The 25,891-nt window shown below is 40.0% G+C and overlaps 2 protein-coding genes across 6 annotated transcripts in view; both read left to right on the top strand.

Moving 5' to 3' along the window:
• The first annotated feature begins 4,172 nt into the window (after positions 1-4,172).
• The window catches only part of LOC112556184, a 34,224-nt gene continuing 12,505 nt past the window's right edge, over positions 4,173-25,891 (top strand). Inside the window, exon 1 of the mRNA XM_025224953.1 lies at positions 4,173-4,258. The gene's annotated coding sequence lies outside the window, so the exon portion shown is untranslated. The remainder of the gene's footprint in view (positions 4,259-25,891) is intronic.
• Positions 7,376-25,372, top strand: LOC112556177 (tripartite motif-containing protein 2-like). 5 transcript variants are annotated; one of them, XM_025224933.1, is made up of 4 exons: positions 7,376-10,512; positions 10,808-11,019; positions 21,886-22,474; positions 23,048-25,372. In XM_025224933.1, the coding sequence occupies exons 2-4, from the start codon at positions 11,009-11,011 to the stop codon at positions 24,263-24,265; spliced, it is 1,818 nt and encodes a 605-aa protein (XP_025080718.1). In that variant the 5' UTR covers positions 7,376-10,512; positions 10,808-11,008; the 3' UTR covers positions 24,266-25,372. The 5 variants fall into 5 exon arrangements, with proteins under 5 accessions (XP_025080718.1, XP_025080723.1, XP_025080722.1 ...); XM_025224938.1 differs by lacking the exon at positions 10,808-11,019; XM_025224937.1 differs by lacking the exon at positions 10,808-11,019 and having other exon boundaries at positions 21,041-22,474.

The following is a 25,891-nucleotide window of genomic DNA, read 5'->3' as shown; positions in this document are numbered from 1 at the left end:
AACTTGTCTTGCTAAAGGTACAAATGTCCATCTTCTGTATTTAATCCAAAATATAGCAGTGGCGTAGGAAGATGTTCGGCGTTGGGGGGGCAAACTCCCTGCTGACAGTGAGCGGCGTTCGCACTCGCACATTACGTAAAAAAGGATGGGGGGGGTACTTGCACGCACGTACACAGTGGTAGCATCCACAACACGGTGCTTTATTGTTAAAAGGCAAAGCAGCATTAAATAAGAAAAAACAAATTAAAGAATGACTCCCCGGCTAACGCATTCACAAGAAATGTGATAAAACGTTATAATCATATAAAATCATATTATCAAGGTTGGCAAGTCAGTGTGCCAAAAAAACTGCGTCTTCTGTGATTTCTATTAATGAACTCCATTGCAGATCAACCCTCTCTTTAAATACATGCATAATGAGAACAGTTATTCAAGCGCGTTGTGTCATGGAACTTCTCAGGTATGTTTTTTGTTTGTTTAAGGAAGAAAAACTGCGTGGAAAAACAAAGGTAAAGGTTAATTAAGCCTACTCACCCAACGGCTCGTGACACGCTTTGTTCTATCTCACAACAAACGCGGGGAAAAATACGCTGGTTGCTGGAACCCTCTTCTAGACACCACGCCAGTTCCAGCGACAGTACACACAGCACGGGCAAACCCCCGACTAACTCCCAGAGACGGGCACAGGTCTCTCCACCACCGCAAAAACTCCGCCGTCCTCCCAGTCCTGTGTGGCAGGTTCTATAGGCTTCGAGAAACCTCCAGAACCTTTCCCTACCCACAGGGCCAGCGTCCGCGAGATAATCCACGTTACAAAGAGACACAGCCCTATACCTGAACTTGGTGTCCGCACACCCTGGGAAAATAGCCCATCCACCCCAAAGAGAATCAAAGAGACCAGAGAGGAAGGACGCAAGGCTACCCTATAATTAAGGGCCATAAACTGGCCAGACCACCGTGGCCAGGGGACGAAACTGAGGGTGGGAATGGCCGGGCCACCCCTTCCTCGCTCAGCTACCCAACGGTGCTGAGCACAGCGATGCGACACGATTCTAATGGCCATCTACCAAAACACGGACACATATATACAAACCAAACAGTATAACACAGATAACTTATGTTGAGTACCAGCCACAGTCGTTGATGATAAAAGAGTGCCCTTGTGTAGTTTTAGAAATGTTACTTATGCACTTCCCCCTGAGTCGTAGATAGCAATAATACCAGTCTCTCTTTCTCTAAAGAAAACTACCAATATAGGGACTCAGAGTCTTTGCCTTACTTAGGTGAAGTCAAAGCCGTCAATTGGCACTAAACCGTTGGTGTCTAGTAAGATGGCAGTCCTCGTGTTTCGCTAGCTTTTCACAAAGTGTAAGGGTTCCTGTCTGATTGGCAATACTGAGGTATTGGTATGCAACTAATTCGTTACTGGCTTTCTGTGTTCCCGATGGCCAGTGCGGCCCCTTTTGGTTGTAAGCGATAGCAAATAATTTTAGGGTGACAGCGAGTGGATGGGGGATGTTTTATGTTGGTCAAAGGAAAACCGCCAAAGAAAAGGCGTCGCATTATGGGGGAGGGGGAGGGAGACCACACTCGATGTACCGATGTACTGTCCGCCTGCTTTCTTCGCTCAGGCTTCAACACAGCCTGCAATTAGCATGGCAAACAATAACGGACTGTCCCCGATCTGATCGTCAGAGGTGTTAGAGCCTCCACTTGCCTCAGGGCTCGCTTTTGTGACGGTGATGACCGTCTCCTCTCTACGTGCCCCTACCTTTCTTCAGTTCTTTGCTCTTTGTGAGAATTACGTCTCAAATATTGGGGGGGGCAAAAGGATATTCCTGCCCCCCCTGTATTTTCCTTGGGGGGGCGGCTGCCCCCGCTGCCCCCCTGGTTCCTACGCCACTGTATAGTGAATACAGAGAAGTGTAATTTGCTACAAACTATGTATTGTAAAATTAAGTAATAAATAGGTAAACGTTTTAAAGTATTATATGATTTCTAAAATCTTTCCTAGTAAGACCTGCAGGATATCAGTAGTTTAGCAATAAGCCATGTTGAATTTAACGTCCGACAGATTCAAGTCCGGTATGACGTCATTGTGGCCATGGCAGCAAAATATCGCGACCAAGCACTTATGGAACTCAAGAAAGCTTCCGATGATTTGGAGAAAGATCTGGCCGCTGACACACAGCGAGTACAAGGTGAGCTCAACTCACTTCTCCAACTTCAATCCCGCGCTCAACACGCGCTGAGTTCGACCTGTGACACGGAGGTCCTGCAGGTGGAGAGAGAGATGACACGGGGAGAAGGAAGCTCAGAGCAACTGAGAGAACGAGAAGAAGGACTGCCTGTCCACACTTACCGCCATGTACTCCACGGTGACTTCTATAACTACATTGAGGACCACTCCATGAAGACATTTATCGGGTCACCAGTCCAGTTGAGTTTTCCAACTAAGAAAGCCGTAGAAATTGTTAGAGTGGATCGATGTGGCGATAGAGGATGTCGGGAAGTGCATGCTTTGGGGCAGCGAAAGGACGGACGTATTGAAGTGTATTATGGGGGAACAGGAGGTGACTATACTAAAGAGAAAGGCGTGTGTTTTGACTCTAATGGTCGTAGAGGACCCGAGACAGACTACGGAACGCGGATATCATACATTTCACGTGAGAATAGTATTTTCCGATGGGATGAGTTCTCATTTTGTGCTCTTCCTTCTAAGAACAAATGTCTGCATTCTTTAGTTCAGGACTTTGAATCAGGTGTACTTCATATAGTTTCAATCAATTGGAAAAAAAGTGATAAAAAGGAAAGTATCTCTTTTTTATTGACCCCAAAGACACACAGGGTACATAACTTTGATTCAAACGAGCAAGGAACGTTTTTTGCTTTAGTAGATGAAGATGAAGGTGAGAACACAAATGATGAACTAGTAAAGATAAATAAGAGTGAAGCGGGTAGCCGGGCATCCCGTGTTGTACGTCTGTATTCTAACAAATCCAACGACCCCATAGCGACCTTCACGCAAAAGAACTTCTTCCCAACAGACGTCTGCTTCTATGGCAAAGATGTGCTGCTGATCGCTGACTGGATGAACGACTGTGTGCACGTGACAAGAGTATCACACCGTGGCATCAACTTTGTCTGCTTCCTTCCTGGCAGTGGTGACATGGTGCGGCCCACAGCTCTGAACCTTGACCTTAACGGTCAGCTGCTGATTGGATGTGGGGATGGATGGGTCCTTAGAGTACCTGTCGACTACTAGGACAGATTTCATGATAAAATTTTCTGTCGGGTGTGGCATTATACTAGGCAGTACATGACAATGAAACCGATAGAACATGAAGAACAAAAAAGGAGGAAATACATTTAAATGCTAATGTGTGGAATGTATGTCAACAATAAAACTTTAATGGTTTAAAATAATTGCTCAAGACAGCAGCACAGCAAAGATTCTCTGAACTTTATGCCGTCTTTGTGTGCAAAGGCTAAAAAATAAAAGCTTGTAATCCTTTTTAGTATGTGACTAAACACTATAACAATTATATTTCATCATCTTTAAAGGTTTATATTCTTATAAGACTCTCAAAGGGATTAAACAGATTGAAGTTTATGCTACACATGCGCACAACACATGCTGTTACAAAGTATGAGAAAAAAGTACGAAGTTTGCTGAATAGTAATGTAGAGTCTTGTCTTAATAGTATGTTGTGTTTTTATTTTGGCAAAAGAAACTAAGCTGCAAAAACAAGACTGCGGTTGAAGGGATTGCAAAGCAAAATAAAACTTATTAGAATCTCATAAAGAGTAGGATCAATTTGAATCTTGTCTATTTTCGCGTTTGTTCATGTAGAACAAGTAGAAGGTTTTGTAGAATGTTGTGCTTAATAAAAGAAATTCATCGGAACTCCTTCGTTTGCATAGACGAAGTCTCGTTCTCCGTCACGTGACCTTACGACATGTGACCATGAACTTGTATTTAGTTCGTGATGTGACCAAGACTGCTTGCCAAGTGAGACTGTTTTCTATAATTTTTAAAATAATACTTTGAAAAGCACAATTTAAAACCTAACTTAGCAAACGAGACACTGCCGATCACGAGTTTCAGCTAGCAATGATCACTGACTTTTCCTGTCTGTCTTTGTCCTACGTCATACGCAAGTTCGTCTGCTAATCTTCTCGGCAAGATATCGTGGTTACTCGGAGGAAGGACACAACAGCGTTACTTGTGTCAAAACTAAGCAACTATCACTGGAGGGTTTTGTATTTTTTCAGTTTCTCGTGACGGTTAATAATCCGGCAAGCCGTTCTTGGGAGACGCCTGGTAGATCAGCACAGACACAGATAACACAGACCACACACACACCACACAACACACACACACATACCACACACACCAAACACACATACACATTCTGAAAGGCACCCGTTGCATAAAAACGGAGGGCAAGACACATTTGTTATGTAGGTGTGACACTGCGCCCCCGATTTGTAATTACTAAGTCCACTGGCATGTCATCGACGATCTCCACGATGTCATTATGTCAAATTCTTAGTCGCCGATAGAGTAGAAAAGATCCCATGGATCAATGGGATTAGTTCGATCGCGAATTAATCTGTTTCTGAGAAGATTTCTTTCCGCATCATACAGCATAAAGTATACAGCAGCCATCTTTAGCGAGCCTCACGCGAGTTACAGGCGGGGAGGGCGACCTCTACATTTACGGGTGGAATCACCCGCTAGATAGTTTTCTTGCTTGTGCAAGTGTAATTGCAATTGCTTTGTGCAAGTGTATTTTTAAATTTTTTTGTCTCTTTTTTCTGATTTGTATCTACATTTTTTTTATTAAACTTCGTATTTGTACCGTTCATTTCGTGTTTGTTGTGGTCTACGTTCATCAAACGATCGCTAGGTACGTCGTGTCCCACCTCTGGCTGATCGAGTGTGTGTGTGTTCATGTGGCTGTGTGAGCAGCTGTGAGTGTACATCTGGCGACGCTGGGGGCGACCCGCGACAGTCACGACGAAACAACATCATCATATAGGAGCTTGCAAAGACTGGTGACGAACTGGAAACGTAGGAACAAAGTGAAAGGTTTGTTGCCTCGGAGTTCACTGGACCTAACCACTTGTGACTTTTACCTGTGGGGCAACGGGAGTGCGACAGTTACGCAGATAATCCAAAAATATTAGATGACCTGAAGAACAACACTCGCAGTATCTCAGCGACGGTCACAAACGTGTATTGACACAGCCGGGCATCACTTTCAACATCTCTTGTACAAGGTCAGTAGAGAAGAAGTAGACATTAATCTCTTCGACTTACACTTCCTGATCCCTACCTTCCCATGGAGGCTGGCCACTTTTTCACGCGTCACATTGTATGATGGCCTTTGACAGGTTTCTTTATCCGGTAAACATTCTATGGCTAGAGAATTGAACAAAACCTCAAATATGCATCAAAATCGCTGACCTCACTACCTACTGTACATATCACAATAATTGAAAGATTTCTTGTGTCTCCACTAATTAATGGGTTGGGGGCAAAGATGATGTAATACTGGACTTTGTTTATTAGTAGAGCGATACAAATAATTGACAGACAAAGTAACAAACGGAATGAACAGACATGAGTCATATTATCAGGAATACAGAGGAATGCTGTGTTACGTGGCAAACGTTTACACATTTTTTCGGATGTGTGCCATTTTTTTCCTTTTTGTGGTGAAGGTTTTAGATCAGTGAATAGAAATAATGAAGTTGCATATCGCAAGCAGTGCTTCGAGAGGTTCGTCTTTCACACGATCCCGAGATTAAACAAATAAAAATTTCTAGGAAAGGTCTTTGTGAAAGTAGCGCAAGACAATCGGGAATATCCGGAGGGAAAACTCTACGAATATGAGTAGACTGCTTAGGTTTGCTCTCTAGTGGTGTTAGCAACAGAGCAGGTATTAGCTTTTAAGGTTGATAGGTGTTCATTAATGATAAAAATATCGTGATGTGTCGTTTTCACGCTGAATGTTCAGTCTGTTGTTTATAATGTTATGTAAAAGTCCTATTGATAGATTTTTGGAACAGTTCGTGGTTGATGCCAGACCCTCTACACCAGAGATTTTCAACCAAAGTGTGAAGGTATGTTCATAATGGCGTGTTCTTATTTATGTGGCTGGCGTAGCTTTAGGGGCACACGATATTTTAGTTTTCTTCTGACCCGCATAGCAAAATAAATATAAGGGTTAAATATAAATATAAATATAAGACACGATAAAACTAATGGTAGGTATAACAAAGATGCTTGCCAAGTCATATGATCATGGGTACGCTTGCACAAAAGAAGTATATTAGATTAACTCTCTCCTGTCACTTCATTTCTTTCTGTCCATTTACTCAGTTGGATGTCTAAATTACCTACAACACTCCTATGGTAATGCTTTTATTTCAGGGATTGTTTGAGGGTGAATGAAAAGCTTATAACTTGGTGAGCATCGAAACATCAAAAAAAGATCAAACATGGCTGCCACGCAGGATAACATGACGTGTGCAGTTTGCACAGAAGTTTACACCTCGCCCAGATTCCTACCCTGTCATCACACCTTCTGTCTACCGTGTCTTGAGGAACTGGCATACAGATATGGAAACATCATCCCGTGTCCTACCTGTAGAGCTCCTGCTACTGTACCGCCAGGTGGTGTGTCTGCTCTACAAGTCAACTTCTACTTCACGGAGGAAGCTCTGGAGAGGGCGCGCATTGAGGGAAGTCACTCCATGTGTCCTGTACACACTAAGGAGGGTGTGTTATATTTACTGTACACAATGTGACCAAAGCATCTGTATAACAGATGTAAACTCATAACACGATGGCATCGGTAATGTTTACTGAAGATTTGCCAGAAACGTCTCTCGCTGTAAGAAAACGATTGAAAAACATTAAATCCTTTAAAGAATGCGATCACTCGCCTAAAAACAAATTGGAATCTTTGTAAACAAAGTGCGAACAAGAGCCCTAGAAAAGCGAGCTGTGCAAACATGTATACGGAACAGGTAGGTCCTTCTAATAGCAATACCGACCTTGTATGGAAAAACGTAATTAATGGTCTTCTTCGCATCATTGGTAATTAAATCCTAAAATATTGGGAAGAATAAAAAATATAAACAACAAAGAAAAATTAGTAATAAGTTAAAGATATATTTAAAATTAAAGGGGGTCATAAAAATAAACCATAGTATTTTAGGTCTTAAAAACACTTTGTTAATGGTAACGTTGCAGTGTATGAACAGTTTAGCAATCAAGCATGTTTTATTTAACGTCCGACAGATCAAGTCCGGTATGACGTGCATTGTGCCTGGCAAGGAAAAAGCAAAATGATCGCGACCAAGCACTTATGGAACTCAAGAAAGCTTCCGATGATTTGGAGAAAGATCTGGCCGCTGACACACAGCGAGTACAAGGTGAGCTCAACTCACTTCTCAAACTTCAATCCCGCGCTCAACACGCGCTGAGTTCCACCTGTGACACGGAGGTCCTGCAGGTGGAGAGAGAGATGACACGGGGAGAAGGAAGCTCAGAGCAACTGAGAGAACGAGAAGATGGACTGCCTGTCACGACTTACCGCCATGTACTCCACGGTGACTTCTATAACTACATTGAGGACCGCTACATGAAGACATTTATCGGGTCACCAGTCAAACAGATTTTTCCAAGCAAGAAAACCGCAGACATCGTTCGCGTGGGTCGATTTGGCGATAGAGGATGTCGGGAAGTGCATGCTATGAGGCAGAGGAAGGACGGAAGTATCGATGTGTTTTATGGCGGAACAGGAGGCGACTACTCTAAAGAGAAAGGTGTAAATGTCAACTCTGATGGTTCAAGAGGACCTGAGACAGACTACGGAATGCGGATATCATGCGTTACACGTAAGGATGACATTTTGCCATGGGAAGAGCCATCGTTCTGTCATCTTGGTTCTAAGAATAAAAGTATGCATTTGTTAAGTCAGGACTTTGAAACGGGTGTGTTTAGTATCTGTTCAATAGAAGATGAACAAAGAGATGAAAAAGAAACACTTACTCTTTTATTGAGCCCACAGTTACACAGGGCACACAACTTTGATTCAAACGAGCAAGGGACGTTCTTTGCTGCAGTAGACGAAGATGAGAATAAGAACTCAGATGATAAATCAATGAAAACAAACGAGAATACAGAGGGTAGCCGGCGTTCCCGTGTTGTACGTCTGTATTCTAACAAATCTGACGACCCCATAGCGACCTACAAGGAAAAGAACTTCTTCCCATCAGACGTCTGCTTCTATGGCAAAGACGTGCTGCTGATCGCTGATTGGATGAACGACTGTGTGCACGTGACAACAGTATCACACCGTGGCATCAACTTTGTCTGCTTCCTTCCTGGCAGTGGTGACATGGTGCGGCCCACAGCTCTGAACCTTGACCTTAACGGTCAGCTGCTGATTGGATGTAGTGATGGATGGGTCCTGAGAGTACCTGTCGTCTACTAGGACAGATTTCCAGATGACATTTTCTATTTGATGTGGTATAGTATGAGGCAGTACATTAGAACGACACCCACAGAACATTGGAAATCCATCATAGTCAGCAGCAGTTTCTAGCATTCCAAATGATGAGCTTAATTGGAAATATTTCATTCTAGATATGAATCTACGTTTGAGTGTATTACTTGATGATTATTGTTATTATAATTACACATTATACTTCCAACACAGAAATGCTTTAAATTTACAACTTAGTTTTTGTATGCCGTCTGTGTTGATGTTACATTAACATATTTAATTACACTACTTATTATGTTCTTCTATGCTAGCAGACTGAATCACTAGTTCTGCATTAAAATCTCTGTAATTTGAAGTAAATGAGGGAATAACGATTATCCATATTCTCGACAATTTTGTAACAGTGTCATCATGCATAGGTAGAAACACAAATGCATCGGAGATCATTTTCTTCCTTCGCTCAACATCATCAATTGGAATTACTGGAAAATTGTCACTATAACAGATCTGAAGTGTTTTCTTTTATTTGAGAACAAATTTGCCAACATTTGTAAGTATTGTTTCTGACATATTATGCTAACGTGTGCGCGTGCCACTTCTTTGTGTGTGTGTGCGCGCTCGCGCTTCTTTTTTTATGTCGTTCATTGAAGCACGTGTTGCCAGTCCATGAACAGTGGAATAAAGTGAATGCCACTTGGTTTCAAGAATGCTGAAAATAATGTCATTTCTTGATGAAACTCTTTGTTGGCTCATTCTCTTCAGTATGACTCCAAACGTGCCAACAGACAATTTTGTAAAAGCAGGAGTAAGCCGATGTAGTCAAGAACTTTAAGCACTACTTGAAACAGATGTTTTATTTAAAGTTCGTGTTCAAAAATCTAAATAGAGAAATAACATTTGGTGAATACTGAGCTCTATATCAGCAACTAACTGTATCTTATGTTCATAGTGAAATTTTAAAAAATGTGAAAGAAAATTGTTACATTAATAGACTTGGTTTGTGTTTGTTTACACTCTGCAGCATGTTATCTTCGATAAACAAGAAATTGTTGTAAGTATTCGACTATTTAATAATTTACGTATGTCTAAAAGTCCTCGTCATACAAGGTTGACTATAATCGTAATCATCATTGTGGTTCTTTTCCCAGACCAAATAGTGTGTACATATTTTATATATGCTGTTGTGTACAAATTGCATTTCAAATCAGCTGCTGCTGTGTGCAAATTTTGTTTGTACATTTTCTCAATTTGCTTTAAGCAGTTCTTGTTTGTTTGCTTTTTTGTTTGTTTGGTTTTTTTTCACCCACACCAGTTGGATGTTCTATGTTCTGGTTGCTAGTGTACTCAAGAGAACGTTGGCGGTTTGAGGCTTATTTTAAACTTTATTTAGGTATCGATAAGACACCTTTGGGCGAACGAAAGCTGTCTATTTGTATAACAAAATACTGATGTTCAGGCGGAGAGCATGTCAATCCAGATTACAACTGCAAAGTCAGGTGGGCATCTTAAACTATGCTTGTCAAGTCGTGTGAGGGGAACACTTTTAACTTTGATTTCTTGACAGTATGTTGAGTGTGAAACAAGATTGACACAAAATTAAATTAGGTTTCGAGTTAAAAATAGATTCTGATGGACTATCATTTCTTTATACTTTTAAGGGCATTGTGTATTACAAGACCTGCAGTGACATCCATTTGTACGTAGATACTGGCAATACCTGTCCTGGGAAGGTTGGGAGGAGGAGAGATTAAGTCCTTTTTCTACTTTACACCATTCAAAGCGATAACATGCTAAAAATAGCGGAAAGGTATCGCTCGTAATACGTTTTACTCACATCGGGAATTTCCGGAGGAGAGGTCTACTCATCTGCATAGACAGGTAACACCCGTTGTCACCTGGAACACAGCGGACAGGGAGGAACGTTTGATCACTGGAGCTTCTTGTCACATTCTTGCTGTTCGATCGACGTGCAGAAATGACGAAAAAGGTTTGTAAGACTTAAATTTGTTTGCTTATATGCTTACATGCTTACATACAAAAATAACCTACGATATAAAGGAAGAAGCAAAACAGACAAACAAACGAAGGAGAAATTTTAAGGGGGAATTTGCTGGTTATGAACACAGGAAGTAAGGCCATGTTTAGAGCTGAGGCGTCTTTCTTGCTTTGAAAGGTCAGATGGTTTAGCATTCAGTATGAACGTAAACGTAGATGATCGAGTTTTCTTAATTTTGCAAATAGGTCAACATATTAAAAATGCTTATTTGATACTCCTATATTAGCATGACTTTCGAGACTAACCCCAGCAGCAAAGGAATATTGGCTACAGGTGGGACACATGTCATGAGTACCCGGGGGCCATATGACAAAATGGCGTCCGACCCATGGCGAAAGTGAAAGCGGGCCGTAACAAGGGTGTCATGTCTGTTTTACCTGGGAAACAACCGTGGGACTCTCCCCCTTGTGTCCTCTAGTCAACCCTAATGGCTCTTGGGTACGTCCCATCTGTTTTTTCTTCTTTTTTTTTATATATATCCCACTATTTATATATCTTCAAATTATTGGTATTTTTAGGTATTTCGGCATATCTTGATTTACATATTTGTAAATCAAGACATGCTAAAATTCCTAAAAAATACCAACAATTATCAAATGGATTAATAATTGGTGTATTTTGCAATAATTATAACAAGCAGCAAAAGAGTGCACAAAAATGCAAAATGTTATAAAAAAAACAAACAAACATGATTTGTCATTTACTGGCGTTTATTGAGGTAAAAATAAGGATAAAAAGCAAACTAATAAAATTTTTTTTTAAATATACAAATTTTTTTTAAAGCATTGTCTCATTTGTATACATAAACAATTTATCATTTATCAAGGTAAAAATGTTATCACAAATAAGGATAAAAAGCAAACTGATAAAAAAAAATAATTTTAAAAATATACAAAATTTTTTTAAAGCATTGTCTGTTTGTATACATAAAAGATGTTTCCTCTTGATATATTAATGCAACATTCGTTATTGAATTATAAGTTGTAGAACGATGCAAAATCATGTATCCACTGACAAAACCATTAAAATTAAATTGCAGTTTCCTTAACACTAATTACATTTTCCCAAAGAAAAGGTTCAAAGATCTATGACAATATATCAAATGATAAGTACAAACTGAATTGCTGTCAAAAAAAGAGCAATGCTTTCATAGACATTTCTAAAAATAATCAGTCATGAAATTAACTATAAAAGGTTCTAGGTTGGATTGCAGCTTATGGTATCAACTACAATCTTTTAAAACAGATTAAAATTTTAAATTGTACTTTTATAACTAAGAAAAGGAAACCATCAAACACATGTTTGAAACACAATTATGTTCAAGAATTTTAGAAGGTATTAGAAAAGAACTGTAAACATATAAATGATTCTGAATTTACCACAACACATCTCTTATTGGATCGGGTGAAAATACCCTCACTGATAAATTAACGGGTTAGAGTAAATAATAATCATACCACAGTTTTATATAATTATATAAATCCAGACTTAGTATATGCAGGTTTATGTACAAGAATTTTACAACTGTAGGTAGAAAGTTGCACAGCTTTACTCGTCCTCCACCCCAGAACAATTAACTGACGTATAGGCTGTGCTCAGCCCTTTCCCTTCTGCCATTCTCTTGATCCCTAGCACCAGCTAACCAAGTCAGCATCCATAGCTTCAGGATAACTTTTTCTTGCAGCATCTAAAAATAGAACAAATATAAGAATATGAGGTCTGCATAAAAAAGTAATCACTTAATTGTAGGTTACTGACCCTAAAATCCAGAATATAAGGTGAAACAAAAAGAGGTACAAGCAAATTATACTGATATGTAAAGTGGCATAAAAATTTAAAGTGTTATAAACAGAAAGGAACTACAAGTGGAACTGCATTTGAATTTCAGTTAGAATTTCTATAGGCAGAAAAACTCTGGAAATACTAATTTCAAAAACAATCCCAATACATGGGAACTGTAAAGATGTCTATAAACAGTCATTTTAATTCCTTTCTACACTGTGTTAACCAGCTGATTAAAGGACTACAGTCACTAGAAATAGCGTAAACATGTGTCCATATTTTATTTTTGCAATGTAATTCAATCACAATAAAATGAGGTAGGGACAGTTCTCCAGGCCTGATTTATCTTCCTGTCATGTTTTTTTTTAATGACTCATGAAATTCTTGTCTGCACCTAGCAGAGTCAAATGTTAAGGTTCATAACTAAAGATAAAGAAACAATCCAAACAGTCCTATTTTATGACAGGCATGTATTAATGTACCATATACACACACACACACAGTCAAATATTTAAATCCTTACCCTGAACTGTTTGTAAAATGAAGGGTTGGTTCTTGAGTCCCTGTGAAGTTGTAAGACCAGGCCAACTCAGTTGAAAATAGCACAGATAGAATGCCCCTCACTACATGATTAAATGTGAAGCCCGACACACATCACCAAATGGCATTCCTGAAAACAGACAAAAATAAACACATCATTTAAAAAAAATTGCAGTGGGCAACATTATAATACCTGTTATGAGAACTAGTCTTTAAAGACAACACCCCCCTCAAAAAAAGACAGCAACCATTCAGGAAGTTTCATACAACCAAGCAAAAGTGGTTACAGAAAATTTACTATCAGCTCTAATCAATGCCACCATAACAATGCCTTTATTCCTTTTTAGTACTGCAAACATGTCATTAGTTTTATACAATGAATGGTATGGTATGGAAACCTTTAAAGGGAATCACAAAAAAAGATTTGACTCCTCCTACTAACAAATCAGAATAAAGCACATACCAAGCATGTCCTTTTTTTCTGGGTCTGTCTTCATATCTCACTCAAGACTCTCTACAACTTCTGCTGATTGTTAAGGGAGACTGGAACCCCTCTGGCAGATTTGCCGTGTCACTTGCCTTTCCTGTTCTTGTTCCTCCATCCATGTAAACATCCTTTTAAGGTCGTTTGTATCATTCTTCATCTCTTCCAGAAGAGTTGTTGCATCACAACTTTCTCTAGTTTAGTTCTAACCTAAGAACACAATAGCAGAAAACATGTAAAATACTGATCTTTGCTAGCTTTGCTATAGTTCACAATGCCTGGAAAATACCACTAATTTTGGTTACTCTTTTCCATTTGTCGTATCTATTTGATATGTGATCCATATTTGTTTCAAATTTTTTCACTATGGCAAAAGGCTGGGATTTTCCACTTCCGGTTTAACTCATAAAAGCACTGTTCATAACTCTTGGCCAAGGGAAAGAAAAAAAAAGCTAAAATGAATATAAACAAAATGGCTCTAAATTACCTTCCAAGGGGTTATGGGTCTTTATGCTGGCAGGCTGAAAACCAGACAATGGAATCGGAAGGCGCTGGGGATGTGAAGGCAAAGGTGAAACAGTCCTTTTTTGAAAGCTGCTACTTGGGGACACCCTTGAGCTGGTGCCAACCACTAGTGGCAAAGAGTATGGCAATGGTGGTGGACATTGCTGCATAACTGAATGGTCAGCATATAGTGATTCCTCGGCATCCTTCTCTCCTTCGCTGTTAGCTGTGCATCCCTGTGTCAAATGAATACATTTGCATAAACTTTTTCAGCTTAGTACATTTAAAACTGTCAGCTGCTGATAGGTTGTTAAAAAATTTTTTAAAGAACATTTTATTGTTATTGTACAAAATTTGTTTATCACTGTATGCTATTTTACCAGAAAGAGGACACAGCCTTGTGTCCCTACATGATGTCCACCAAAAAAATTCCCTAAAATTAAGCAGAGGAAATGAAAACAGACCGAAATCTAATCGGAGTTATCTGTATCCTTTTTGGTTGAGTGGGAGCATTTTTGTCATCACTCTCCACCTCCGACATTTTTGTCCCTTGCAGATTCAGCTAGATTATTGGTAGTTACCTGCATGGAAATAAATATAGAAGGCAAATAAGATTTCACAAATCAAGATCAAAAGTATAATAATAACACACTCTTATAGTGCAGCATCACAACAAAGCTACACTATCTGTGGTGTAATGACTGTGTTCAAACAGTTCAGGTATTATCTTTTTCTCCTTCCTTAAATCTGCAGCACACAATAACATAGCAGTCATTTTGACCATTAATGGTCACATATGCTTCATAAATTTTCTTTCTGCACAAGGATTATGAATATTATGAATCAAAAAGTAAATTGCACTTACTTAATGACTTGTGCAGGAGAACTGGAAGCATAGGACATGAGGAATCAGCTTTATAGCTCTAATTAATGAAGCTTGCATCTGGTCAGAGATCTGGTTCAACAGATTGTGGTGGGAAGTTGCACACCCTGTGACCACTTTCATCTTAAAATGCCAGCAGCCAGCTATCTAGAATAACAGTAAAATAAATTATTGACCATTATAATGTAAAAATAAAGTTATTATGATTTGTTGTTGAAAAAGACCATTAAAGTTGTCTGAAATGATACTTCCAGTCACAATCAGTTGTCAATGGGCTATCTGTACAGGGATGGGCAAGCTACTTTTAATTTGTAGCCGGCTAGGCTACAGCTACTTTTTTCAAAATGTAGCCGGCTACACTACAGCTACAATTTTCCAAAAAGTAGCCAGCTACTTTGGGCTACTTTTAAAATGTAGCCAGCTTCTTTTGGCTACTTTTAAAAGCTGATGTTATACCAAGTTAGCTGTAGCCAGCTGGCTGTAGCATATACACAAACATCAAACATACACACTAAACACTATTACTTGCTTTACAAAGTTTTTTATTATAATAATGAAACGGAGAACTGCGATATACCGACAATTTTATTTAGTGAATCCATAAATGCTTTCATTCATTCCTTGCCCCCTTCCTCCCCCGGCCTTTTTCACACAATAAGTACACATATTTTACGATTATATTAAACATTTCTGGATCTTTTTCCTCATCCTGTTTTAGTGACAAAAGAAATTATATAAGTTTTCCGATAAACATTTGTTTTCTATAACTATTTGTTCCCTATTACTTAGAAATGAAAACTAAACAGATGCTTAAGTTATCAGGTACCTGGTGGAATTTTCAATAAGTTAGGTTATGTGGTGATGAAAAATATCAACCTCTTATCAATACTGTGACAATGAACAACAGACCATTGAAATAAATGAGTTTGCATGGAAATATAAGTAAAACACTGCTTAATCTAATTTAGCAAGCAGATCATAAGGCATTTTTTTCTAACACTGACACTGAAAACAAAGAAAAGAACACCAAACTAATGTTTTCCAAAAGCTGATAGGGTGAAAAGTAAGTCCTGGCATACTAGAATAGACTTATTTATTATATAGTAGATGTCAAATTAGCATATAAACACTGAAATATATTTTCAAAAATGATCTGATCACAGATATATTTATTTTAAATCTTTAAGCTTGAATTTCTCTGTTTGTCGTTTTTGACATCCAGTCCTAAACTATAAAAACATATTTCTCAAGATTGGCTTGTGCTACAGCAGTACAATTTTGCAATTTGTTTAGAAATGCATAAGCTACAAAGTGATGCATTTGAGAATATGATATAAAACATTACTTTTGATAAAATTAACATCATTTTTCTAAATATTTAATTGCACATTCACACTGAGTAGGGGGGTACCATCTTGATTTTATATCTCCTAGAAATCTTGAGATATCAAAACGGCTTATGCATCAGTTTTCTTATCAGTGCCTCTAGTTACAAAAAACCCAAAACCTTTGGTATATGACTTATGGTATTGTGTAAATTTGTTTTTAAAATGCTTATTTTGTTACTCTATATTTAAAACCCTTAAAGATATTTAAAATATGGATTTTAATTTTTGGAGTGTACCGGTAACCTTAAAACAAATCTACATTCTTTTAGTCCTTCATAGAATTGAATTTGACCAGAACTTGGCCTCGAAGTTGCTGTCTGTCCCCTAGTGCGCAGCTTTGTCATGATAAGTCCTGCCAGACTGAACAATCTCTCAACCGCAGCACTGCTTGGCAAGACGGTGTTGGTGCGCAAATAAATTTGTTTGACCGTGGGATATCCTTGTCCAGTTCACTGACATTCTGTGACAATTCCAGACATCAGGAAGGTAGTTGTCTCAGGGTGCCGGTAACGGTCTTGTTCGTTGAGTACTTTTCGTGCTGCCGCACCCATTCTTGCATTTGAAACTATATCCACTTTTGTGGCTTCGCAAAAATGTAAAAATTTCACATAAGGCTGCAAAATTGATGGGTACGTCCATCTTCGTTTTTCAAAATCGCTCCCGCCACAATGGACGACCCGGTACTTCCGGTACTGAGCGTGCGAGACACGTGGGGTCTGGCTGTCAAGACACCGAGCAGTGAGAGCAGTGGCTGTCGTTGTCTTGCTGACACGCTGTCGACGAATGGTCGTGGTAACCAACACGTCAAAATGGCTACGTAGAGTGGGCTGCTCGTACCAGAAATAACACAGAGATTGAATTCCACACTGAAGTTTTCTTTATTCAGTATCTTTTTCTTAGCAGCTGGCCTAACTTCTCTCTCTCTCCAATTCACAAAGAGGTCCACACCACTGTCAGCCTGCTATTTATCTCCCTCCCTCGAACATTCTAGCACAGACATTCTTATTTCGTCGCAATAATGACATTTTTGAACATCGCTACATTGTTGAACATCATTTCCTCCCTCGCACAAGACATTTTACTGTGAACATTGCTACATTGTTGAACATCATTTCCTCCTCGCACAAAGACATTCATCTTTTACATTGCTGCCGTGCTGAACATTCTGGAATATAGATGCAAATCTACAACCCAAAGAGCATTATACTTGTACACTACTAGAGTGCTACAGTCGTGAAAGTAGCCAACGTGTAGCCAAGCTACAGCTACTTTCTAAAATGTAGCTACGGCTACAAGCTACTTTTTTAAAATTTGTAGCCGGCTAAGCTACAAGCTACAAAATTTGTAGCCGGCTACAGTAGCTGTAGCTAGGCTACAGCTACTCCCCATCCCTGTATCTGTATAAGTTTTTTTTTTTGGTTCACCACTGGGAACACAATCCTTATGCTGCTCTTTGACAAATATTCTTAATTACCTGCTGCAGTGGAAAGCTTGGTGTTTGAAAAAGTCGTTTAAGCTGGCCTAAAAAGTTATAAAATTGAGAGGCAGAGTTAAGAGTCCAAAGACCAAATCTGTCAACATTATCAGCAATATGTGACAAAGCAAAGTACATTTAACACCAAAAAATCCTTTTACCATACAAACACTGCTTCTTGAACAAATAAACATGAAAGGTTATGCCTAATAATCAGCATAGCTCACACACAGCCCAGGACTTGCAAGACAAAACAAAACAAACAAACCCACAATAAAATAAGAAAAATATTATACTGCCCAAAGAAACTGGCGTTTTAACGCTATCGTACCAGTAAACAGACGGGAACTGTCCGAAACTCTGTTACTGTTCCACTTTCGAATCGCAATTGATGGAAATTCTGACAGCTCCGAATTCTCTCCATCGCTAACGGCTAAAGAATTATCAAATGCAAGCGTTCAGAACTGCTGTGCACCGATTTCTACCTCTGTCTGGAAAACTTGTGCATTTATTGCGTTAATGTGTACTCTTAATCTTTCTTCTCTTAGCATGATATTCTGCATTAAATTTGGACATTTTCTGTAGTTAAAAATCTCAATAACTATGTTAATTATAGTATAAAATTAAAGCACTATAACAATATAAAAATTAAACGCACCTATTATCGAGCGGTCGAACACATGTTATCAGTATAGAAATTGACCGCTGGAGAAGCTTTTCTGTTGGGAAAAGTGTAGACATATAAATTTGAAAATGGCGGCTTTGCCTGCACGCATGTAGAGCGCATGAACCCGGTCGTATGCAGCGCGCCATGGCGAAAAGTCATTGCCATTGTTAGGGGTCATGACCCTATATGTGGGCTTGATCTCCCTCAGTCTGGCTTCGCCTCGGCGTGCGTGGAGCTTGGCTTGTGTGCGCATGCGCGGGCAGCCCCATGCCCGACGAGTCAAGCATTGCAATAGATTGAGCCCCTGTATCATAGACGAATCAAGACAAACTTGGTGGACCCCTTGAGCTTTTGGTTTCCGATGCTGCTAGGGAAATAACTAAAAAAGTCTTCTACTTCACATCGTGAAATATCAGAACCCGACCACCTTCACCCCAACACACACACATTACGTGGATCGCTTGTGAACGCGAGTGGGATGCACTGGCACCGACATCGATGTTTCTCTCGGTGTTATCATAAACTCATCTTTGTCTCATATCAAAAAAGGTCTTAAAGTACGTCTTCGGTCAGCTTAATAGGATCAGCTACATTCACCTTTCCTGTCAGTTTTTAAAACCGAAAGGTTCATGTATGTTGGTTTACTGCAACTCTCTACTCCTCGTTGTGCCTAGGCGCCTACTGGAAAGAAACTATAAAGAACCCACAATAATGCTGTTGTACCGTACATTTAAATCAAATCACGTGGCACCCCTCCTCCACCTCCTCCTTCAGTCCTGTTAGTTCAATCGGGAATTAAGATCGCCATACTTTGCTGTCAGTGTGTTGATGGTCTCGCCCCAGTATACTTTCTTCACACACACACAAACATACCGCCAGAGAAATAATATCACCTTTTATGCACATCACATGTGTTACATCACATAACATGTGTTAACTCACAACCGTTAACAGCACCTGAAGATCAAATGAAAATGAATGTAGGGGAGAGGTCTATATGCTGACTGAGCTTGAGAAATGAAATTTGTGAATGAACCCGGAGCTGAGTCACAACTACTTTCTCCATGATCTTAGAGAAATGACAAGTTGGAAACTGGGCGATCATTGTTCAAAACATCTGCATCAAGGGTGCACTTCTTAAATAAAGAACGGGAAACACCTGTCAACAGACATTTACAATATTTGTGATGGTAGGAAGTAAAATGTCTAAGCAATCAAGAATAAGGCTTGTAGGCATTGGGTGTACTTTGCAAGCTGTTGGCTTTGCCTTTAGAATAACCGTCTTTATGTTGGTCCCAGAGACTGATTGAAACTTGGTCAGAGAAAATTCTGGAAGAACATTACATCAGAAACTGTCAGGTGTCGGCATCGACTCTAAGGAACATGGAATGCTTGAGATTTTGTTAATGAAATAATCACCGGAAACATGCGGTAGCTGTGAAGCAGAGTAGACAGGGGGCAGTGGTGTTGTCACAAATAAAAGCTTGCCCCGAGAAAGCGTGATCACTTATAGCATCAAGCTTCACAAGATCAATTAACAGTCACACTTAGCCTTTTGGCAGGGTTGCTATTTCTGTGATAGCTCAAACGTTTTAATTTTGAATCTCGCCTGGTGGCGCGAACAAACTACAATAACGAGCATGACCGTCTCTCTACGATTCTTGTTGTCACAGCTGTCCTGTTCCATCACGAACTCGTATTACTGGACTGCTGGTAGACGATTTTTTCCATTTAAGTACCAAAACGAGGCAGGTGTGTACAAAGCTTCCGGTTTAGTCACATTCATTGTTAAGGCTCGCCGAGACTAACAGCGGAGAACTTCACAAGAGGTTAAGTGTTGGTCTCGGCAGACAGACAGCAGTCCACCTATACACGTTCGTGGTTCTATGTTATATTGTATTAAGCAACTGCGTTTATATCCTGTTGTCCTCTTTTCCTCTTCTTCATCATCATTATGAATACATTTCAAAGGTAATCGTGTAGTCATACAATTATTGTCTGTTTGATAGTTGTTTATGTAGTACTGACATTATTTTGATTTGTTGGGAACAATTTAGGAGTATGGAGACATCATAATACTACAAACCATTTTCTCATTTCAAACAAACTTTTTTACAACAAAGTAATCATCATAAGACTGTTACACAACAGCAGTATCAAATAATAATAGTAATGGTAAGTATAACAAATAGGCTTGAGTAGTTCTTTAAGAACTTAAAGAAATTACTTTAACTTTCGACTTTCACTTCATTTCGTTTGTCCATTTATTCAGTTTCCAGTCTACCTTTCTTATATCACTGTCACGGACCAGTCCGTGCCTCCTGTGTTTTTTTTTTTAGGAGCATGTGTCAGTGCCCGTGCCGTCAGTGACATAATGAATGTTCTGGAAGGGTTAGGATTACCGCCCTTACCCGTGTTTGGGCCAGAATACGTGGAAAGGAAGAAAGTCAGAAAAAGCATGCATGTGTGAGTGAAATGTTCACCGAATCGGTAGGGTTTGAGAAAAGTATTGAGTCGGGCATTCCCGCACGAGTTGTCATCTAAGACAGACGAATGTAATTTGAGATAAAGAGAGTGCGGAATCAGTATAATTCCTTGCCTAGACAAGGTATGTAAAGTGATGTTTTAATATCTTTGTCTACCTCCATGTGATGTAATAATATGTGGTTGTTGAGATATTAATTAGCCCCATATGAATATTTAAAAGAGAATATTTAAAAGAATATAAGCGTTTCAGGAATTACCGGCGAGGAGGAAGTGCCGGAAAGAGGAATTATCGATAAAGAGAGATTCCGAAAGCAGCCGCCAAGACGGATGATACCGGTACATGTGTGAGTACCAACAGAGGAATTGGTGCTTGGAGTTCCTTGCAAAGGAAAGGAGCTTATGTGGAGGGACGAGTAATAAGAACCCGCCGAAACGGATCTCTAACGACCGGAGGGCCTGGGAGCCTGGTATCGTCTACCAGCAAGTGTGTTATTTTTCATGGAGATCACAGTGTTGTGTGAGGGAAGTTGTTCGCAGGAGGAACATTCCTAACGCTGAGGATCGAGAGAGAGTATCCTACATCAAGTGGCAGATGACAGGACTGGAAAGAGTAAGCTACACGAGGAGAAGTAAGTGAGGACGTTTACCAAAGGAAAAATAGTTGTGTATTCGCCAGTGACGCCTGCCACCTTCTCAGACAGTAAGTTGAACTATTTTGTTAACAGAAGGAGAGACTTGCGTCTACTTAAAGGAACTTTAGAGAGATTGAAAGATATTCTTCGCGTGTGTGAAAGTGAAAGATTCTGTGACATTTTTGAATGTAATAACGTGCTTAGAAAAGTTGTAGTTGGATTTTGTTAGCAGTTTAAGAAACTGCAGAAGACCTGCCAGAGAGCGGTCTTGGATTAAGTTAACAGTTTCATTGAGTGTACTGCGTTAATTGTAGTTGTGTACGGTGTGTATGTTGGAAGTTTGGTGTGTATATTAAACGGACGTCCTGAACTGAGGTGATCTCGTGTTTTCTTATTCTTAAAGAATGCGCAAGTCCGACATCAGGTTGTGACAATCACTCATATTGTAATGATTTTATTTCAGGGATGGTTTTCAAAATGAACTAGGAGTTTATAACTTGCTTAACATTGGAACATACAAAAATTACTCATCGAACATGGCTGCTACTCAGGATAACATGACGTGTGCAGTCTGCACAGAAGTTTACACATCACCGAGGTTTCTACCCTGTCATCACACCTTCTGTCTTGAGTGTCTAGAGGAGCTGGCAAAGAGACATGGAGACACCATCCCGTGTCCTACCTGTAGAGCTCCTGTTACTGTACCGCCAGGTGGTGTGTGTGATCTACAAGTCAACTTCTACTTCACGGAGGAAGCTCTGGAGAGGGCGCGGAGTGAGGGAAGTCGCTCCATGTGTCCTGTACACAATAAGGAGTGTGCTATATTTTTCTGTACACAGTGTGACCAAGCCATCTGTATAAGATGTAAGCTGACCAAACACGAGGGACACGTTACAGAAGATCTGTCAGATGCAGTCGCTCGCTGTAAACAAACGATTGAACATGAACTGGATCGTCTTGACGCTGCACTTGCTTATAATACATTCACCAAATTTAATTTGAAACTATCTGATGAGCATTTACAAGAAAAGAAAGTTGCATTAGCGAAGCAGGTAGGTAACTTATATACGACATATGTTGCAAAAGATTCTTGTGTATCTCACAGTCTGTATGTACCTCTCTTTGGTCTGTTATCTTCTTCTGCGTAAGTCTTTTCCCAAAGGTCTACACATGCACATATGCACCAAATCTGCAATATGTAACAATAAGAGCCTTTCATAGCATGCTTTTGCTGTTATGTATTTGAAAGAAAAGTAATAAATCGGTGCACAATGCTTATCCCAGCTTTTTTCGTAAATTACGAGAAAGCGAATAATAGCAGAGTATTTAAAGCAGTGGTGTTCGGAATTGGAGGGGTAGTTGTTCAATAACTGTGTAGCGCAAACTTCTCCCAGTCGCTCCTGGTGGCGAAAATAGGTACACGATCTCACAGGAGGATTGGAAAGGTAAAGCAGTAAGAGGAAAGGTAGATGAGAACCACCCTCACAAAACGCTGGCTCTACAAAAGCGAATCACTAAAACCTCACCCTCCAAGTCCCGAAATAAGTTTAGGATAATAATATTTTACCCTTTGGAGGAGAGGAGAAAGTTCAAATAACGATAACCATGAAGTTGTTTTCTGTCAGATTCAAGTCCGGCATGATGCCATCGTGGCTATGGCAGGAAGATATCGTGACCAGGCGATGAGAAATCTTCAGAAAATGTCAGAGAGTCTGAGGAACGAGTTTACCGCCATAACACAGCCAATAATAGACGAGGAGAACTCTATCTTCGAGCTTCAGGAACGAGCTGTACACGCGCTGAGTTCAGCCTGTGACATGGAGATCCTGGAGGTGGAGAGAGAGATGACACGGAGAGGACGCGCCGAGCGGTTGACAGAACTAAGGGCTGGGTTGCCTACTTTATATTATCTACCTGGACTCGATGGGGATTTCACTAACGACATTGAAAACTGCGTCAAGATGTACATAGGATCGCCAGTGAAGCTGACAAAACAGATTGGAGATAGTCACAGTTTTACTATCAATAGCAGATGCGGAGATGGCGAATGTTGTGAGGTGCACGCGTTGCGGCAAAAGGAGGATAAACGTATCGAGGTATTTTATGGGGGAACGGGAGGTGACTTCTCTAAAGAGAGGTCAGGGATTTTAATGAATTATGATTCTAAAAGAACTATTGCTGATCAAGAGTACGGAAAAAGAGTATCACCAATCACACGAAGAGATCACATATTGGAATGGGAAGGACAAGAGAAGAGAATTCTTGCTTCAAAGGATGCCGGCATGTATTGTATAAATCAGAACTGTACGACAGGTGAGTGTTTTATAAGTTTAATTAAGTTACAACAAACAGGAGAGAAGGAGACATGGTGTTTCGGTCTTCCTTTAATCCATCCAGAAGTAAACAGGATACAGAACTTTGATGCTGACAAAGACGGGATGTTGTTTGCTGTGGTAGACGAAGATAAAGATGAAACTTCAAATGATGAATCATGTAGGAGAGATGGAAACAGCACGCGCAAAGAAAGGTCCCGTCGTGTTGTACGTGTTTATTCCAATCAATCTAACAAACCTGTAGCCACCTATACACCACCAGTACAACCGTTTTTCCCAACAGACGTCTGCTTTTGGGGCAAAAAGTTGTTGGTGATTTCTGATTGGATGAACGACTGCGTACACGTTACACAGGTAGATGACGATGAGATCACATTTGACAGCTACCTGCCAGTCGACATGGTGCGGCCAACAGCTTTAAATGTTGGCTTTCAGGGCGAGCTGCTCATTGGGTGTGGCGATGGCTTGATTCTACAATGTTTGTTTTCCGCTTCTCTCTATGAAAAGTAGAAGGTGTATCACAATTACAAATTTTATTTCAAATCAGCTTCTGATGTTTGCAAAGATTTGTTTTAGACATTTTCTTAAACAGTTGTGTTTAACCAGTTGCTGTTTTTTTTTCTTCATCCACACTAATAAGAGGTTGTATATTCTGGTTGCTATTGTACTCAAGAGAAGGTTGGTGGCTTTATGCTTGCTACCATTGATGACAGGAGCCTCGAGATGATACACAGACATAGAGTCTGCGTTCTACCCTCTTTGCCCTAAACAAGGCAAAACACCATCGTCGACATTAGGTTATGCTATATTCACTTGCCTTTCATGTTACTTGTCCATAACGAACTTTGTACCTGTCAATGTTTAATCCGTGAATAAAATAATCCCAGAGATAGTTTTTAGATTGTGAGAAAACTCAGTGTCACCAGGTCACATCATGTCGGCTTTGCGCTGCAGGTGTCAGCTTAGCTTTTGTTTATTTAACCAGCAGTGAAAGAATGAAAGTCTGATAAGAGTCTTGGATTGATGATGTATGAAACTAGTCATAGATGAAGTTATCGTATTCATTACATTAATGATATTTTTGGAAAAGAAATCTTTTACAGCATTTCTTATTACTGGCACTAGCAGACTGATACACATGTTCTGTACCTGCACCAGAACTCACATTTTGAGTTAGTGTGTATTTGATGAAATAGTCGATCGAGCTGTCTTGTCAACAATGACAAATAAATGAGTGTATGTATTTTTTGTCACAAAATGTTATTTTGTACTGGTAGATTGCATTGGTTATGAGTGTTTTCTACACTAATATATGCCAGTCTTATATCCGATGATTAGATGTAGTCGTGTGATGCTCATCTTTTTCAAAATATTTTGGAAATTTTCACGAATACTGTATAAAATAGTGATTAGTGAGTGAAATGAACTGGAATGTATATTTGATGGGTCAACATCCCTTTCAAAGGGGGGTGAAATATTGTTATATAATCATCAATAGAAAAACATAAACAGACATAAAAATGAGATGGGTTTTGTCCCTTGTCGCTTGCTGTAGGGGTGGTGGAGGTGCGAGGGCAAGGAGGGGTCCCGGCGGGTAGTGTAGATAGTTACCTATTCTGTGTGTCATAATCAATGGGGAGAGGCTACATAGCTGGGTGCAGGTGGTGGAGACATTTAGTAGTCCGTAAGAGACCGCCAGTAGTAAACTGAGATGCAGATTAGTGCTCTGGGAGATTGGATGGTTGCACACCTGGCAGGGTCAATAGTGCTGGTCTTGTAGTAATAAGGATGAGGAATCTAGAAGAGTTGGAAAGGTGGAATATTTTTTTTTCTCGAACGCTAGACCGTGATTGTACATTGTAGGGATTCGAAATGAGACGCCGGGCGAGCTTAGGTACGGAGAGATACTGGGCGAGAATTTTACTTGATGTGGTCCCTATATAGCTTGGTGCATGGGGCGGATCCCAGCAACCTGTATCTCGTCGTCCACTCGTGGGATCGTCAGTGAACTGTCAGGTGAGGACGGACTGCTGTGGGCTGCTGACCAGACGGATGTTGGGGGAGGGGGGGAGGGGAGGATAGACGGCGGTGGTTTAGTTTAGCACCGTGTTGCCCTAGTCAGTGGTGTAGGAGGGG

This window comes from Pomacea canaliculata, linkage group LG2 (assembly GCF_003073045.1).
Source record: "Pomacea canaliculata isolate SZHN2017 linkage group LG2, ASM307304v1, whole genome shotgun sequence".
In the NCBI taxonomy this organism is placed as follows: Eukaryota; Metazoa; Mollusca; class Gastropoda; order Architaenioglossa; family Ampullariidae; genus Pomacea; species Pomacea canaliculata.
The sequence above is the reverse complement of the archived record's forward strand: the minus strand, read 5'-3'. Positions and strand labels throughout refer to the sequence as shown.